General features: G+C 56.2%; 1 protein-coding gene across 1 annotated transcript in view; it reads right to left on the bottom strand.

The window, feature by feature from the left end:
- Positions 1 to 15,466, bottom strand: part of KCNT1 (potassium sodium-activated channel subfamily T member 1) — a 34,148-nt gene extending 18,682 nt beyond the window's left edge. Inside the window, 16 exon segments of the mRNA XM_009280656.1 lie at positions 48 to 156; positions 717 to 825; positions 1,674 to 1,737; positions 1,983 to 2,119; positions 2,985 to 3,149; positions 3,245 to 3,329; positions 3,370 to 3,465; positions 5,235 to 5,329; positions 5,846 to 5,929; positions 6,290 to 6,364; positions 7,235 to 7,294; positions 7,856 to 7,904; positions 8,260 to 8,316; positions 9,548 to 9,647; positions 10,788 to 10,867; positions 15,408 to 15,466. Coding sequence (XP_009278931.1) covers positions 48 to 156; positions 717 to 825; positions 1,674 to 1,737; positions 1,983 to 2,119; positions 2,985 to 3,149; positions 3,245 to 3,329; positions 3,370 to 3,465; positions 5,235 to 5,329; positions 5,846 to 5,929; positions 6,290 to 6,364; positions 7,235 to 7,294; positions 7,856 to 7,904; positions 8,260 to 8,316; positions 9,548 to 9,647; positions 10,788 to 10,867; positions 15,408 to 15,409 — 1,367 coding nt within the window. The 5' untranslated portion in view covers positions 15,410 to 15,466.
- Between the last annotated feature and the right edge of the window lie 360 nt (positions 15,467 to 15,826).

The raw sequence follows: 15,826 nt of genomic DNA, 5'->3' as shown, positions 1-15,826 counted from the left end.
GCAGGGGCAGGCAGGGGCAGGCAGGGCAGCGGGCGGGCAGCACTCACTGGCCGCGGGAGGTGTGCACCAGCAGCGTGATGAGGGTGGAGGTGGCGGGGCAGACGCAGTTCAGCGCCAACATGGCGTATTTGCACTCCTCTTCGCAGACGACGTGATCTGAAAGGCAGAGGGGACTGTCACGGCGGGAAGGGGGACGGCCGGGTTCCTCGGCCAGCGGCGCGCAGGGATGCGGTAATTTTGGGGTGGTGCTGGGGGCTGGGTGCTTCCTCCTCCTGCCAGTCCGGGAGGGCTTTCAGCTGATCAACAGCCCACGGGGAACACCACGAATGGGATTAATGCAGGCAGGAAAACAGTGATGCAGGCTGGAAACCAGCCAGGTGGACACCAGCCCACTGAGGCCACCGCCGCCGTGTGCATGGGGACGCACACGGAGGCACACACGGGACTGGTGTGCCCGCACACAGCCCACCCCGGGGCAGCCCGGAGCCAGCTCCCCCCCAGCCCCAGGTGCGTTGCTGCAGGCTTTAGTGTGCATCATGGTAAAGGGGCTGGTGGCCCTAAAATATCTTCCAGCAATGGGGAGGAGTCTCAGCACCAGGTCATGGACTCCTCCGAGATGGAAACACCGCTGGAAACATCCGTGATGGCAGGTTAAGACGGTCCAGACCAGCGAAGCGAGCAGTGCTGCCCACTGCCATGCAGCCCCTCCGACTCACCGGCAAACTTGACGTGAAACTTGTTTTCAGGCTTTAAGATCTGAACGTAGAGAGGACAGTTTGGAGCAAAATCTTTCACAGCCCAGGCTCTCAGGATGGTCTGGTGGTCCTAGCCGAGAAGAAGAGCAAGAGGTACTTGTCCGATGGCTTATTTTCCCCAACGCTTCTATACCCGGGATGAACCGCAAAGCACCCAGTCACTGTGGAGACGTACAGCAAGGGGTCCTCCAACACCCACTGCTAATGGGGGATAACGTCCCTCCCCTGCTCCCCAAAACCCAGCACTGATGGGAAACTAGGACAGCAGAGGGAAGGTGAGCCCGCAGGGGCTCAGCCGGCGGCGTGCTGTCGCGTGTCCCCGTGCCGTCCCCATGCCACCTCTGTGTTTCTCTGTGGTCACTGCCTGCCCACGTGGACCCTTCGGCAGCTTCGTCACAAGCAGGAGTGCCAAGTGCCAAAGGAGGGAAGGGCCAGGCAGCGCCTCGGCAGCGGGGAGGGAGCGCAGCACCCTCTGCTCCGCATGTTAGCACCTGCAGAAAAGACCCCTCCAGTGGGGCCGCACGGCTCAGGACGGCACGGGCAGACAGGAGCCACCGCCACAGCACGGGCAGCGTCCCTGGCACCGGCCGGCAGCAAAAGCTGTTCACTGCTGCCACCTCCTCCCTAGTCCATGGCTCCAAAACTAAGATCTTCCCAGCGAAGTCTCTGCCCAGGCTGGGGTAAGGTTGCACTAGGTGAGGAGGTTTTTGGGGTGAGCTGCCCCAGGACATGTGGGGTGCACAGTTTGTGTGGGTGCCCAGGGGACAGAGCTCAGCACCCGAACCCCATGCTTACACCCCGGCTGCCTCCCGGCATGCTCCTGTGCCGTGCAGAGGCAAGATGCAGCGATCACCCCAGTTCCTTCTGGCCTGAGAAATTAATAATCCCCGACCGTGCCATCCCTCAGGCCTGGCTTACCGCCGCGGTGCGGTCCACCTCGTTTCGGCTGCTGAGAATGAAGCAGGCTTCTCCGTTGTCCATCCTGCAAACAGAGAGCAGCGACCCCATGAATTGCATGGGCCAGCAAAGCCAGGCATCTGCCCGTACCAGCCAGGGCGCTACCAGCCCTCTCCAAGACCCCAGCGAAGGCACGCAGGGACGCCCATCATCATGCATCTGGGCTGACATTACTGGGGACCCTCCTCTGCGGCTCCAAGGCCTGCGGGCAGCTCAGCAGCGTGGCAGGACCGGCCTCGCCGTGGATGTGCAGCATGTCCCTCTGCTCACTTGGCTCTCATGAGGTCCTGGTCCTTCAGCGCAGAGCCCTGGAGGTAGATCACTCGCTGCGACCACAGAGGGATCTGCAGGACCCGCCGCACCTGGATATCCATCTCTGTTGGGCAAAGTATCACCACGTAGTAATCCTGAAAGAGAGAGGCTCGCATGGGTCGCGGCGGCCCCGCCCACGCCTGCCGCAGCGAGCTGAGAAACAGGGTTTTGCTGCATGAACGAACAGCTCCCCTGGGGCTTCTGATAGTTGTTCCCATGTGTGACACCCCCTGCCCCTGCTCTAGGGCCCTGCAAGGGTCTTGGAAAACACGTCAGCAGCTTCACCACTCCGTTCTGCATAACAAAGCCAGTACAGGTACATCTGCACACCCACAGCAAAGTGGAGCCTCTTGCAGTTACAGAAACAAGCAGGATTTTAAAGCTTGAATGTGTGGAATCAAGGCTGGGCGATGGTAATGAAGCGCATGTGAGCGTTGGAATGAAACGCAAATCTGAAACATGTCCATGATGCTCTCGTCCTGGGGAGATGGAAAGGCACAGTCATTTGCTTGAAGATCACTGACTATGTGGGGATACTCCAGTTAGAGCTGGGTAAATCCCACTGAGGTTTAGCAATTACATGTTCTGTTTCTGCCTGAGATTCTTCATTCAGTAAAGACAGCCTCAAATCTAGAAAAGCCCCTCTGGTCCCTCTCCATGTGCTTACGCAGTGCTGTAACAGGCCTGGCCAGAAAACGGGGTGGATCAGGCAGAGAGAGACCCACAGCTGAGATGGCAAAGTGAGGTGGCGGCAGGGTACCACTTGTCACCTCTCCTTGGCCAGTGGAGCACGTGCTTTCTGGTGCTGGGCTGGATGGTTTTTTACCTTATTCTTGGCTACAGCCACTGTAGCTGGGCAGGGCACTCACCACCAGCAGCAACCCGGCCGTGCCCAGCAAGGCTGCGACCCCGGCAAGGGCAAGCCTTGACCAAGCACATGAGAACATGCCTGGTCCTCACCTGCAGGCGCGGGTGGGCGTAAAACTCATTGAGAAAGTCCATGAGGAGATCAATCTTGAGGGAGCTGACACAAAGGACGACGTGTTTCTCCGTCTGGGCACGGTGGCGGCTGTAATTGCCTCCCGACTTCTGCCGCTCCATCCACAGGTAGACGAGCTCCTCGAACTGCAAATGAAGGCAGAGAGCAGACGCCCCCATCGGCAGGGCTGCCCGGGTGCAGGCTCTGCATCCCTCTCCATCCTTGGCCATATGGGTCTAACCTGGAGCGGCAGCACAACCAGGGCGACGCAAATCATTATCACGACGAGGAGCTGGGAAGGCCAGATCTTTGGTGTCACATCTCCGGAGGAGCTGGGAAGGCCAGATCTTTGGTGTTACGTCTCCATAGCCCACGGTGGAAAAGGTGACGATGCAGAAATAGAAGGACTTGAAGAGGGAGAGCTTCTCACCTGCTCTTTCTAAATGCTGGATGCCACAGGTCCTGAAGGGAGAAAGCACACATCACAGCAAGCGCTTGCCTGCCTGGGAGACAGGCAGTGCCCGTAGCTCCTGCTGAAGTCAGTGGGGAACGCTAGAAGGTGACTTACACCTATGTCCATGGAGGAAATTTGTCTGTAATACGCTGTCAGCATCAGCAGTGGATTTATGTCACCAACAGAAATGATTCGGCTGATGGTGCTTACAGATGAAGGAGTTAGTTTGATGTGGTTGCTCACCAAAGCAGCATGTGGAAGTCTAGGTCCCGGGTGATGGGTCACCGTAAGACCATGCCATGGACGGCATGTCGAACTTCACCTGGGGGCTGCCCTTGCGTTGCAAAAAACAAAATGTGGAAGCAAGCAGCTGTCCCAGTAAGGCTCTGGGGGGACTCAGCCCACGGGAAGGGCTCTCACTCACAGGGGGGATGCGCTCCGGCAGGCAGGAGCCAGATCCTGTCACCCACTCCCGGCCCTGTGCTGCTGCCCTTGCAAAGCCGCGCTGCAGAGCCGCCTCGCTCCCCGCGGTTAGGCAGGCAGCGAAACTGCAGTTTCAAAGTCATCTTGCTAAACACGTGTTACCTAAGTTGTCCTGGACCCGAATTATAGCCCTGCCGCATCCACCAAGAAACACGTCCATGGCCCCAGTGGGCAGGAGGTGCCACGGGCAGGGAGCACTGATGGCTCCGAAATTGCATTAGTCATTCACATCAGAGGATCATCTTTATTGCCAAAGACTCATGAGCCTAAAAGCTTCATTTCCTGTCCCTTCAGCAACTTAATTGGTATTATATGCTTCAAATCCAGACCGAGGGAGCCAGAGGAAAATTCAAGAAGCCTAATTCGGCGCTAAATACCCAGCGATGAGAACTGACTCCTTTATAGAGATGCCCTTGTCATTGGCAATACGTGGGGTAAAGGGCCCAGTTAATTAGCAGGAGCCCCAGTGGCCTATTACACAAACGAGCTCAGCAGCCATGGTAACTTGGTGGGGAGGAAGAGCACGGTCGGAGCCAGCGAGTGAATGAGCCGTCACACATGTCCGAGCCCGTGTCCCTGTGGGAAGCTGCTGTCCCTGCCCTTGATCCTGCAGCACTCACAGCCCTGCTCTGAGACTCGTGTGTCCGCATCACCCATCTCCCTCCGACAATGCCCTCATCCTCACACGCGCCCGTTAAAAAGTTTCTGTTAAAACCATATAATTAGGGAGGATAATTAGTTTCTAAAATAGGAATTGATCTTCCCAGTGCTCAGTGCGCTGGGGAATGAAGCAAGGCAGGGCAGAGCCCGGCGCCGGGGGGCTGATGGTGCAGGGGGTCCTCCCAAAGCTCCAGCAGACGTGGCTGTGCCCAAGCCAAAGCCCATGGACACGCGTGGAAACCTGGGGCACGCTCCTCGCCATGGCTCCCCCGATTCCAAAACTCAGCCCGAGGAACTGAGACTTGTCCCATTAGCAAAGAAAGGATGCCAAAGACTTGGGAGTTCAATTTGATCAGCAGCCCTGAACAGTTATGCTTTCTTCAGTGTGCACAAACCTCTCAGGCTGAAAAATCAAGCTAGAAGACACCACTTAAAGGCAGAACCTCCTCCGGCTTCCCCAGTCACCACGTTACGTCCTGGCAGTGCCATCCCACCGCAGCTGGGAAGGTCCCACCCCACCCCCCCCAGCTGTAAGCGCTGCGAGAGCCCGGCTCCGCCAGTCACCCCTGGGACGTGCAAAGCTGATTTCCCTGGATGAAGAAGGCGGCTTAGTGAAACGAAAAGCAACACTCACCCCGTGAAAACGAGACACAGGAGGGTGCAGATCAGAATGAGCACCTGGTTAAACATCGCAGACTGGGTCCTTTGTATGGCTCGGTGCAGGTCGTTCTGGGAAGAGAGGAGAGGGCTCACCAACTCGGGGAGGCTGAAGGTAAAGTACTCCTCCAAGTACCAGCTGCTGTCTTGCTGGCCCCAGCAATGCCCCCGCAGACGGAGGTCAAGCCAGAATTTGGCCCTTGAAAAGGGATGTGCGTTTCTGTGAGCAGGTCTGGGCTCTGCTGCCGGGAGAGACAGCTCGAGTGGGCACGTCGGAATGGCTGGAATATCTCGTCCTGCTGAAATACCGTATCCCGGGGACAGCCGGGGGCCGTCCCTGTCAATACACAGCCAACAGAGTCAACGTGGCTCAGACGCTGAAGGGCTCCCGTCAGGTCCACAGACCAGCATCACCAGCTGGCAAAGCCTCACCTCCCACCAACCCCGGCACGGCTGCACGCACTGAGCACCAAAACCTGCCTGAGAGCCGGCGGCAGGCGAGGGCCCCCCTCCCGGCCACGCCGCCTTTGGCATCCCCAGGGCAGAGGGACCCAGGGCGAAAGGGGTGGGATGCGTCCAGTCACTCACAATCATGTTCTCCAGGGCGTACTTGGCAAGCCAGCAGTTCAGAAACACAGGAATGAACAAATTCCGCAAAGGAGGCCAGAATATCTATGAAAGCAAGAGTTACTCGCAGAAAAATCCATGTTGCCTATCAGAAAAAGCTATAAACAGCCAATTTGAACCCTGTCGGGAAGGATCCATCTCCAAACTAAGCACCGGCCTCTGCAGAGGCTGCCACCGAAAGCGGCCCCGCTCCCCCGGCTGCAGTGGGGCAGCTGAAAACAGAGGATGTTTTTTTGGAATAACGCTCCAGAGAAAGTCATTATGTTGAAAAATATTGAAGAAAAAAATTGCCTGCCAGCTTTAAATACCACTTGGCCAGACATCCATTTTTCTTTATTTTACCACCAAAACTACAGTACTTATTAAACTTAAAGCCGCTTTAAAATGTCACCAGGAAACACTCACCGTGATAATAAATGGCACCGTGTTGATCATCTCAAGGATGAATGAAATGCGAAAAATCTGTTCCCAGATGTTCCCCTGAGGAATTAAAAACAAATAATAATTAGATAAGATTAAAAATCTGCCAAATGACAATTAAAAAGCTCCCACTCTGCCACAGACCCTGCTAAATGGGGGAAGTACGCCAGAGCAGCCAGAAAGATGCTCCGGTTTGCCTGCAGGAAAGAGATGCAGTGCTGGTGGCAGACACGCCGGAGTCAGTCACACCTTCCCAAACCGTTCAGTCCTTTCCACGGCCACGACGTCCCTCTGTCCGTCACTGCTGCTGCCCAGCGCCAGGGGACAACAACGACGCCTCGTGCAAGGACGGAGAATGGGAGTGACTGATACAGATCGCTGGTACTCAAACCAGGCGGGTGACACAAGGTCTGAGTCTTTTCTGCCAACTGTCCCAGGGACCCCGAGAAGATGCCATTTGTTAAGGTCACTTTTCTTGGCCGTTTTAAGGGGCTTTGATCCAAAGGAGTCAGCCTGTGCCTCTCCCTGTCTGGCTTGGAGCAGTGCCTGCTACCTCCGGAGGCAGCAGACCTCGGCACAAGCAGGGGTCATGCTGCCGAGCTCAGCTCCAGGTCCTCAACCTTAGGAAACTCAGCGTGCGTCAATCCGGCCCCCCAAAAAAGCAGCGACCCTTTGTAAAACAGGTCTGAATTTAAAGGAAGGTGGAAAAAGAAGAGATCCCCCAGCTCTGCTCTGCCAAACACTTATCCAGCAGCCCGAGGGGGAACGAGAAATGAAAACAGCCACAGCCAGCTGAGACGTCGCCGAGGCACACGTCCTTTCAGGATGCTTCAGGCTTCAGACAGCTCAAAGACCGAGAAATGAATTCACGCCGGGGGGGTCAGACCCAAACTGCGCATCACAGTCCGCCGCCCGCCCCGGGACACTTACCTTGTAGCTGAGATAGATGAGCAGCATGGTCTCCAGAAAGCTGATCAAAGCTATGCTGACCTGCAGAGACAGACAGGCAAAGGCTGCTGAGGGCTCATGCGATGCATCGTCAGTCAGTCAGAGGCTGCGAGCGCCTCTGCCGAGCCCTCCCTGCTCTGTGCGATGAGGAGCCCGTGGGTATCGCAGACGTGGGCCCGTTCGTTTGATTTCTCTGCGCCCGTTTGTGTGAATGTCTGCCATGCACGAGCAACAGGCATGCAGGCAGCCCTGAGCAGAAGCCGACGGGCGCTCAACCCTCCTGCAAGCGATTCCCCAGGCAGCTGCCTGGCCTGAAAATAGCCCGTTACTGGTACAGCTGCATCCAGGCTGGGAAGGAGCTGAGCCAGCCTCATGATTTTATCTTCCTACAGCTTTTCCTCTCCTATGGGTCCCTGGGATTTTCACCCAGGGCCATGTTGTTGCTCCCAGCAGAAGCCCCAGCTCATTTTCTGCTCACCCAAGAGAACCCGTTGCCCCTCACTGTTGCGGGCAGAGGATGCGCAGAGACCTGCTGGCGGCGGAGCTCAAACCCCAGCTCCTGCTGTGCTCGTGCAGGACCATGCCCGAGGTCTGGGCACTCACCTGCACAGCCCACAGCGGCATTTTTCTATCCACCCAGAAGATGTGTGACCTGCAAAGAAAATTCAAAATGGGTCTGAACTGTAGCCCAACCAGCAGTGCCCTTACCCCCCACCGAACGTAAATGTGAGGCCATCGCTTGATGCAGGATCCAGCACAGCACTGGTACTGGCGTTCCCTACTGCACAGTTTGTTCAAGCAGCCTCTGCACTGGGAATAAGCCATTCCCAAGGGTGCAGCCACAGGCACTTGTCAATTGATTTGGTCCTGGGATGCTGCTCCGCATCCCTCGAGCAGCCCGTGACCAAGAAATGGCCACGGGCAGCTGTCAGCACCAGCCACGTCCATCGCTGCATTCCCGCGTCTGGCAGAGCCGGACCCCAGCACTGGAGCAACTCTCGACTCACCAGTTTATCTTCGTGGACTGGTTGAACGCCGTGTAATTCTGCTTTTCGCATTCCCAGCTAGGAGAAGAGAAAGACAAAGCAGGGGAAAGCAGTCAGCGGCGGGGAGGAAGGAAAAGGGGTGCTGGCGTGGATGCCCCAGGCTCATGGGGTGCCCTTGCCGCTCTGTCCTGATGCTGGGGGAGGCCCCCGGACAACACTCCCACGGCTCCAAACGCACACTGGTCCCTACAGCTGGGGCTTTCCACAGGAGCCTATCTCACCCAGGCAGTTTTTAACATCTTATTACTGGAGAATAAGACCCGTCAGGTACTTCAGCCCGTTCCAGAGATGCTGCGAAATGCTGATACTCGCGGGCATGGGGCTCCTTGTGCACAGTGCTCAAACACAGGGCTGCAGCTGGGAATTACCAGGTTACAATTAGCAAAAGCTGCAGAGCTTCAACTTCTAAGACAAGGCTAGCTGGGCCCCGAGCAGCCAGGCAGGCAGGCAGCACTGAAGCCAAGCTCTCCCCCTTCCTTGCTGCAAGGGATGCGTTCCCGCTTGCCAGCCTCTATTTTGCCACACACCTTCAGGAAAGTGGGCTTGCCTGAACGGCAGCTGTGCTAAACCTTTCCAGGGTATGCATCTGTGTCACACTTAATTCCTACATATTTGAAACCACTTTTGGACAATGCAGACGTACTTGGTAGTCTGCAAACTTTACAAAGAAAAAATCAAATTGCTAATTCTCCTAGCTCTTGAAAAAAAACCACACTGTATGTGAGCTAAACAAAGCAAGGACATATTAAAAATAGGCTTATACTGAAACTCAGAGCAAAGCTCTGGGTAATCATCTGTCACCTCGGGGATCTAAATGGCAAAACATATTTCCTTCCCAAATGCTTAAATGGGATTTAGCATAACTATCTTCAAGGGCATCAGGATTCAGAAAATACTTGCATGGCGATGCCCTGTAATCATGAGCTCCTGTCCGTGTCTAAAGGCCACGCTGCACTCCTGACCGTTAGAGCCAGACAGCATTTGGAAATGAACGTGGCGTCGAATTTTTCCACCACCTTCCCCCCGTGTGCCGTGCAGGGCCAGCGGACGCCCACACGCCTGTCCACAGGGTTTGAGCAGGGAGCAAAGCCCACCAGACCAGCAAGCTTGGCTAAACTACCAATTCAAACAGCTGGAGGGAGAAAACCATCCGTCGTGCATCTTCACATCTGCCGTGAGTAGCTGCCATGGCGTCTGCGCTCCCCATTGCACAGGGTGGTGTGGGGAGCCCGGCGGCAGCGCCACTCACCAGCCTATGCCCTCCTCCGGGTTGTCGAGCAGGACGCGGACGATGTACAGGAGGCAGGTGAGCAGCTTCAGCGAGAAGTTGAAGAGCCGAATCCTCAGGCCTGCGGCAGAGGGGAGCACGGCGTGGGCCAGGCAGCACGCCCCGGGCACCCCGGGCACCCCACAGCACAGCCTCTTTAGTTTCCCCCAAGGTTTGCAGGGCCCCTTGCACCGCAGGACCCCACTGAGCCCCAGGGGAGCTGCGGGAGCCCCAGGGCAGCACACAAACGTTGCTCACGCTTTGCCCGGGGCTCTACGCGTCCTGCCCAGTGTCAAATCTATAGGAGACTAATACAGAAATAAGTAACGATGAGTCAGCTCCTTGCTGGCCCCAACAGATGTGAGAGACAAACGAGGGAGCTGCTGGAGTGTATCCCCCTCGTTAGCAGGCATCCATTAAAAAGCATCAGACAGGCAGGGCCAGGGCTCCGCTCCGCTCGCCACGCTGCAAACAGCTTGCAGGAGGAGGGACAGAGAGCAAAAGCTGCTGCTTTATCCACTCTCCCTCCCCAGCCAGTTCATCGGGTTATTACTCAAATTACAAGTGAGAAATTCATCACATTTTCATTAAAAACTTCCCCGTGGACACCCTGTTGTGTTACACTCCAGAAACGACAGGATGCAGGGAGGAAAAGAAAATGTGAATTTATAAATTAACAAGCAGACTCCCTCCAGACAGCTAACGACATCTCAGAGAAAGAAAATAAAAACACCATTAGTCAAGTGGAGGCTAATCCAGATGGCTGAAGCAGGAGCAGGTAACTCACAGCCTGCCTCGGCTGTCCCCACAGCCGATGACCTCCCTGCGGGCATGGGGAGCATCGCCGGCTCCGTGGCAGGGACGTTTTCTCCCTGACCCCCCCTGCCCCCGGGTAGCTCCCGACACCCACCCTGCTCCCGGCCAATTTGACCCAGCTGGTTCTCGTGCTGTGTTTGTCCCTAGCAAGCAAAGGTGGCAGGCAGCATCCCCTCCTCCCCGTGCAACCGCATCCCCCCAAACCAAGTTGGCCAACACCCAACAGAAAGGCCAACAGGCAGCAGCAGCCCTGGCCTGGGCAGCCAGCGCTGGGGACACACAGGGACACAACCACCAGCAGATGGCAATGGCTTCTCGTCCCACGAGGACAGAGCTCGGCTCTCGAGCTCGGGCAGGGTTTGGTTTCTCCCGGCAGGTGCTTGCGCTCCACACACAGAGCACTCACTCGATCGCTGGTTTTTGATGAAGAAGAGCTTCAGCCGCTCCTTGAAGGTGTTTTCATTCACGTAGAACTCGACCTGCACCCTGCGGGGAAAGCACCCAGAGGAGCCCGTCAGTGGGGCAGGAGGTCGGACCTGGAGCACCCCAGGAGCCCTGTGCCCTGTCCTGGCTGCGTGACCCTCCAGAGCAGCCCACAGCAGACCCCGGGCTCAGCCCTAGGCTCCCAGCTGCTCCCACTGTACCAAATCGCCAGTACCACCGGCCGTGAGCACCAAGACATGGCACATCGACGACTACCAAAGCAGCTGATGCAACCCACGGGGCCAGACCTACTTTGGGTTAAGGGCTTTGCTTTCATTCACCTGCAACCAGCTGACATCGGACTTGAAAACTTCTCCTTTCCCGCACGCTTTACAACGTTCAAAGCCTCTCAGAAAAGCAGTGGCCTTGGAGCAGTCTCCCCCAGCAATGTTTTATCTGCTCCGACCCCCCGTGGCTGCAGCAGAGCAGGAGCCGGCGAGGGCGACGTCCCCAGTACACCCATGCCCTGGCTCTGCCCGGGTAGGAGCAATGTTCAGCATCAAAGCTGTTAAAAAAACAAATCTGATCTAAAAGGAGAAAAAATCCCTTTGTTGCTAAGATACCACATTTGGCTATTCCAGAAAAACCCAGGAGCTGCCAACCAACTCCGAACGTCACTTGGCATTCGGAGCCACCGGTGGCTTCTGTCACCAGGACAAGGCGCCGCGGCAGAGAGCTGCCCGCCGGGGCACTTTGCAGAAACCGGCCAGGAGAAGCTGCGGGTGAAACTGCAAAAGCCCCATCCACCGCTGTGACCACCACGGGCACTTCTTCATCTTCAGCTGCTCCAGTCTCCATCACTGACCCCCATCCGTAGCCCTCCTGCCGGTCCCCACGTGCCGGCTGGATGCCCATGACCGCGCGGATGGGGGAAAGCCTCACCAAGGCTGGAGGTTCCTCCCCACGGATGTCAGCGGCGTCTGGGATCAAGCACACCCGGATTAAGGGTGTGCAGGCAAAACTGGTCCCTGCTCAGCTCATCTGCCACCCGCCTCTCCTATTACTTTATAAATGCCCGCAGCCCTTTGCAAACTCACTTGTTCACACCAGGCAGGGTTATAAATTACACTCCTGCCTGCTAAGTGCAAGCTAAAAGGGATTGTTTCCTGATGCCTCGGCTTTAGACACCGAGCAAGACAAAGTCTGTTCATTACTATAACAGCTGATAATGGAGTTAAGTGCAACGAATTAGCCGTTTCCCCTATTTCACTGTATTCAACAAGTCTCTTAAGTGAGTGCTACTATTATTACTATTTTTTAACTTGGAAGAAGGTCATCAAAATCGCATTAATCAGGCATACTACCAAGCCAAGGTGAGCAAATTCACAGTGACAGTCATTAAACCTACCACCCCATTTTATTTCGCCTCTGCAACCCCTGTGTACACGTGGTGCCGGCTCCAGCCGAGCGTGCTGCCTGGCACACACCACCGAATCGTGATTTATTGGAAAGCAGCTGCTACTTGCTCTGACAACAGAGGGATAAACAAATATTTACTGAGCGTTAATGCCAAGCCGATCGGGCAGCAAATTGGGAAGGGGTTTTATGAGACCCTCATTGCTCGGGAGTCCCTCTTCCTGGTACCCACCGGTGCCCGCCGGCATTTCACAGCCAGCCTGACCACTCGTGGGGAAACTGCCCGGCATGTAAGAAGCGTGGCATACCCGTGAGAGCTCCTCGGGGCTCCTCATGGACTCCCTTATCAGGTTGAAAAGTCAGATTTTTAATTTACAAGGCTCTTACGTACAAAAAGCAAATGCATGGAGAGAAACCCATCACCTCAGGCACGATACCTGGGATAAAATTTTATACAGGCTATCAAACTTTACACGCTTCTGCCATAAGCCGGTAACTGCTCTCTGGCTTAACCTCCCTTGGAGTGACACAGCGGGAACCCACCGGCAGCTGCCTGGCCGGGTGGCTGGCAGGGACCCGCTGACGGGCTCGGGGTGGCCGATCCGCTGTAAGAGCCCATCCTTCAGCATCTCCCTAACGCTGCTGGAGCAGCACAGCCTGGACCAGAGGCAGCACCCAGGAGGTGGGTGAGACGCACCCGTCTGAGCCCCTCCAGCTCCGGAGCTGCTGCAGGCAGAGCCGAGGGGCTCCACGCTGGGGGCTCATCTTGTCCCCACCAACGTAGCCTAAGAGGAAAGAAATCAGGAGCCTTAACCTGGAAGCAAATGCTGAGCTCCTGTCGCCCACCTGCAGGCACGTCCCATGCAGACCCCGCGCCCTGCCTGGGTCCCTCGGCGGGACGTCACGCACCGAGCAGCTCCGTAACAGAGGTGACAATAACCCACAGCCTCGATGGGGCAGTCACCAATCTCTGTTAAGACATTCGGCATTTGTGCTGGTTCCAATGCCAAGGGGAAGGATGCCCAGGCACGGCTGGCAGCACTCAGCAAACCCATCGGCAGTGATGTGAGCGCGGCGCTCCTCACCAGGACATTTCACAGCATCAAGTGAGGAAAATGCTAAAACACAAATGCACCTGAGGCGGCAGCAGTGGGGTTTACGCCAAGAACATACTTCACCCCAAACGTCCCCAGCCGGCAGCAGCAGGGACGGGAGCTGAGCCTGCATCTCCCCTGGGGCCCCAATGCTCGTGGGGATCGGCCAGCCTAAGGGGCAGGGAGGGCGGCCGGGGGGGCCTTTGCACCGAAGCTGGTGCGTGTTCACCAGCCGCGCTCGCTGGCAGGAGAAGGGAGCGGGGAGGCGGGTGGGCGGCCATGGACCCTGCCGTGGGGACCGCGAGCGCTGGGGAGCTAGCAGGAGAATTTACGAGCGCTGGCTCAGCCAGCACGATGCCTTAGGAGCAAGCAGCCATAAATGCAGAGCTTCGTAAGCACAGCCTTAACGTGTGTTAAAATTAATCATTCCCAAAGCCAGGCTTCGCAAATAATTTATCTGTGTCAGGGCATAAATCAGCTGCCACAACTGCTCACGACACTGCACACACAAGCTAATTGCTCCTCCTCCTTATTAAAAAGGCCCAGAAAATGCTAGGAACTGGCCTTCAGCTCCGTCATGAGCGCTGGGCACACTATTCATCAGTGTCCCTGAGGATTAAGCACATCGAGGAGAGGGAGACTTCAGGGAGCACGATTCCTCTCCTAGACATTCGCCTCCGTACTGAAGAAACAAACCGCAATATAAATCTCTGTCGCCAGACAGATGGTTCACTGATCTATAGCGTCGCAGCCCACCTCGAGACTATGAATATAAATGCTGATGGATAAGAGAACTGAATCATTAAAAGAGATCAAACTTTTTATGACAAAGTAGCCCATGTATTCATCCGTCATAACGGCTGCAGGAAGAAGAAACACTTGGAAAGGAACTGAAGCAGGTCCTGGGGGGGAAAGAGGGTATTTATCACTGCAAAGAGGTGAAGAAATAAATGCATGTAGAAACAACATGACCCTGTGCGGACAACCTGCCCTCGCTGCTTTCTGGGCTGAGCCCCTGGAGCTGTATGGGACCCTGCAGCCACGGCCCCGCCGAGCCCCGGCGGCCCCCGCAGGGTGACCGTCCCACGGGGCTTCTGTCTGGAGGAGGAGGGAGGGCAGAGCAAGGGCTCGGCATGACGGGGACCAGGACACCGCCCCGGTCCGACCGCCTGCTCCAGCGCTGGGACCCGCTCTGCAGGCGCCAGATTAACCCAACACCCCAGAGCCGACCCACGGCTGAACGAGTGATGGCTTTTACCAGGCAGCGGCAATCATCCAAAAGTGTCAAAGCTCCTACTCCATTTCCAGCTGAGGGAAGGAGATTTTATAATCTAAAACGTACCCGTTAATTTTGTTGTCAAGAAGTTAACTTCAAATAAAAATCAAGCTAAACTCCGACTGCATTACCGCCCCGAATCACAAACCCCGACGGGCTCCGATTTCACAGCATCTCAGCCGAGCCGGTCCATTTAAACTGCCCCCATCCCTGCCACCGCAGCCGGGCCTCCCTCCCGCTGGCCGGGCAGCGTGGTGCCAGCCCAGCCCGGGCAGCACTGAGGGGCGCAGGCAGCGGCGTGCCCTGCGGGGAAGGAGCAGGCAGCATGCCATCCCCCCAGCCTTGCCCCAGCTGAACCTCCCCAGGCCGCGCAGATAATCATCACAGTACAAGTTTAGTTACAAGCTCTCTGCTTGGAAGTGTAATTACCGCTCTTACGCACTTGATAATGTCTGAACAATTTCATTTTCTTCGCTCGGTTATTTATTGTACTTTATTAATCTAAGATTAGAGGCAATTTGTTCTAAGGTGATGAGCTCCCAAAAAAGACACAACAGTTTGTTCAGAAAAGTGCAGGGTGCAAGACCAGGATGAGCACAGCCCGGCTCACCGGCATTAAAATAGACACCGAGGAGCACAGCCCCCGCTCCATACTTGTACCTTCCCCAGAGAGCTGGGGATAAACACGCTCCCCTTAAAGGCAAGTAAACCACGAAAAACAGCAACCCACATGCCGGGGCAAATCCGCACAGGCAGCGCAGGCAGGGACGTGGGGACGGAGACGTACCCCCGAGCTCTGCGTCCCCAGGAGACTTACATGGGCAGTCGGGCACGGGCAGCTCCCCTCCGGTCCCCACAGCATGTGACAGCCGCCGGGCATGGCCTGAAAACTGAGACGGCTCCAAAATCCACTGGCCAGCCCAGGGAGCGAGCTGCCACCCCCTGCGCCGGGACGCTGCCCAAAGCCTCCCTGCTGCTTTCTAAAGAAGGGCTTAGGTGCCCAGGGCACTTTTGTTCTATTTCATAATAGAGACTTCTTGCCATGAGAAGCCTATCTTCAAATAAATATGGCCCTTGAAAGACAAGAAAAAAATCTCAGCATCTCTCCATAGCTCCAATCCTTGCTCTCACACTCCGGCTGGGCGGGAAATGCCGTTCTTGCTCCAGGAAGATTCTCAAGAAACTTCTCCCACCGTGTAGCGGAATGCAAACGAGACCCTTCGGAGATTTTGGGGA

The sequence above is a fragment of the Aptenodytes forsteri genome, unplaced genomic scaffold (genome assembly GCF_000699145.1).
Source record: "Aptenodytes forsteri isolate BGI_AS27 unplaced genomic scaffold, ASM69914v1 Scaffold68, whole genome shotgun sequence".
NCBI classification, from domain to species: domain Eukaryota; kingdom Metazoa; phylum Chordata; class Aves; order Sphenisciformes; family Spheniscidae; genus Aptenodytes; species Aptenodytes forsteri.
This window is presented reverse-complemented; position numbering and strand designations above follow the sequence as displayed.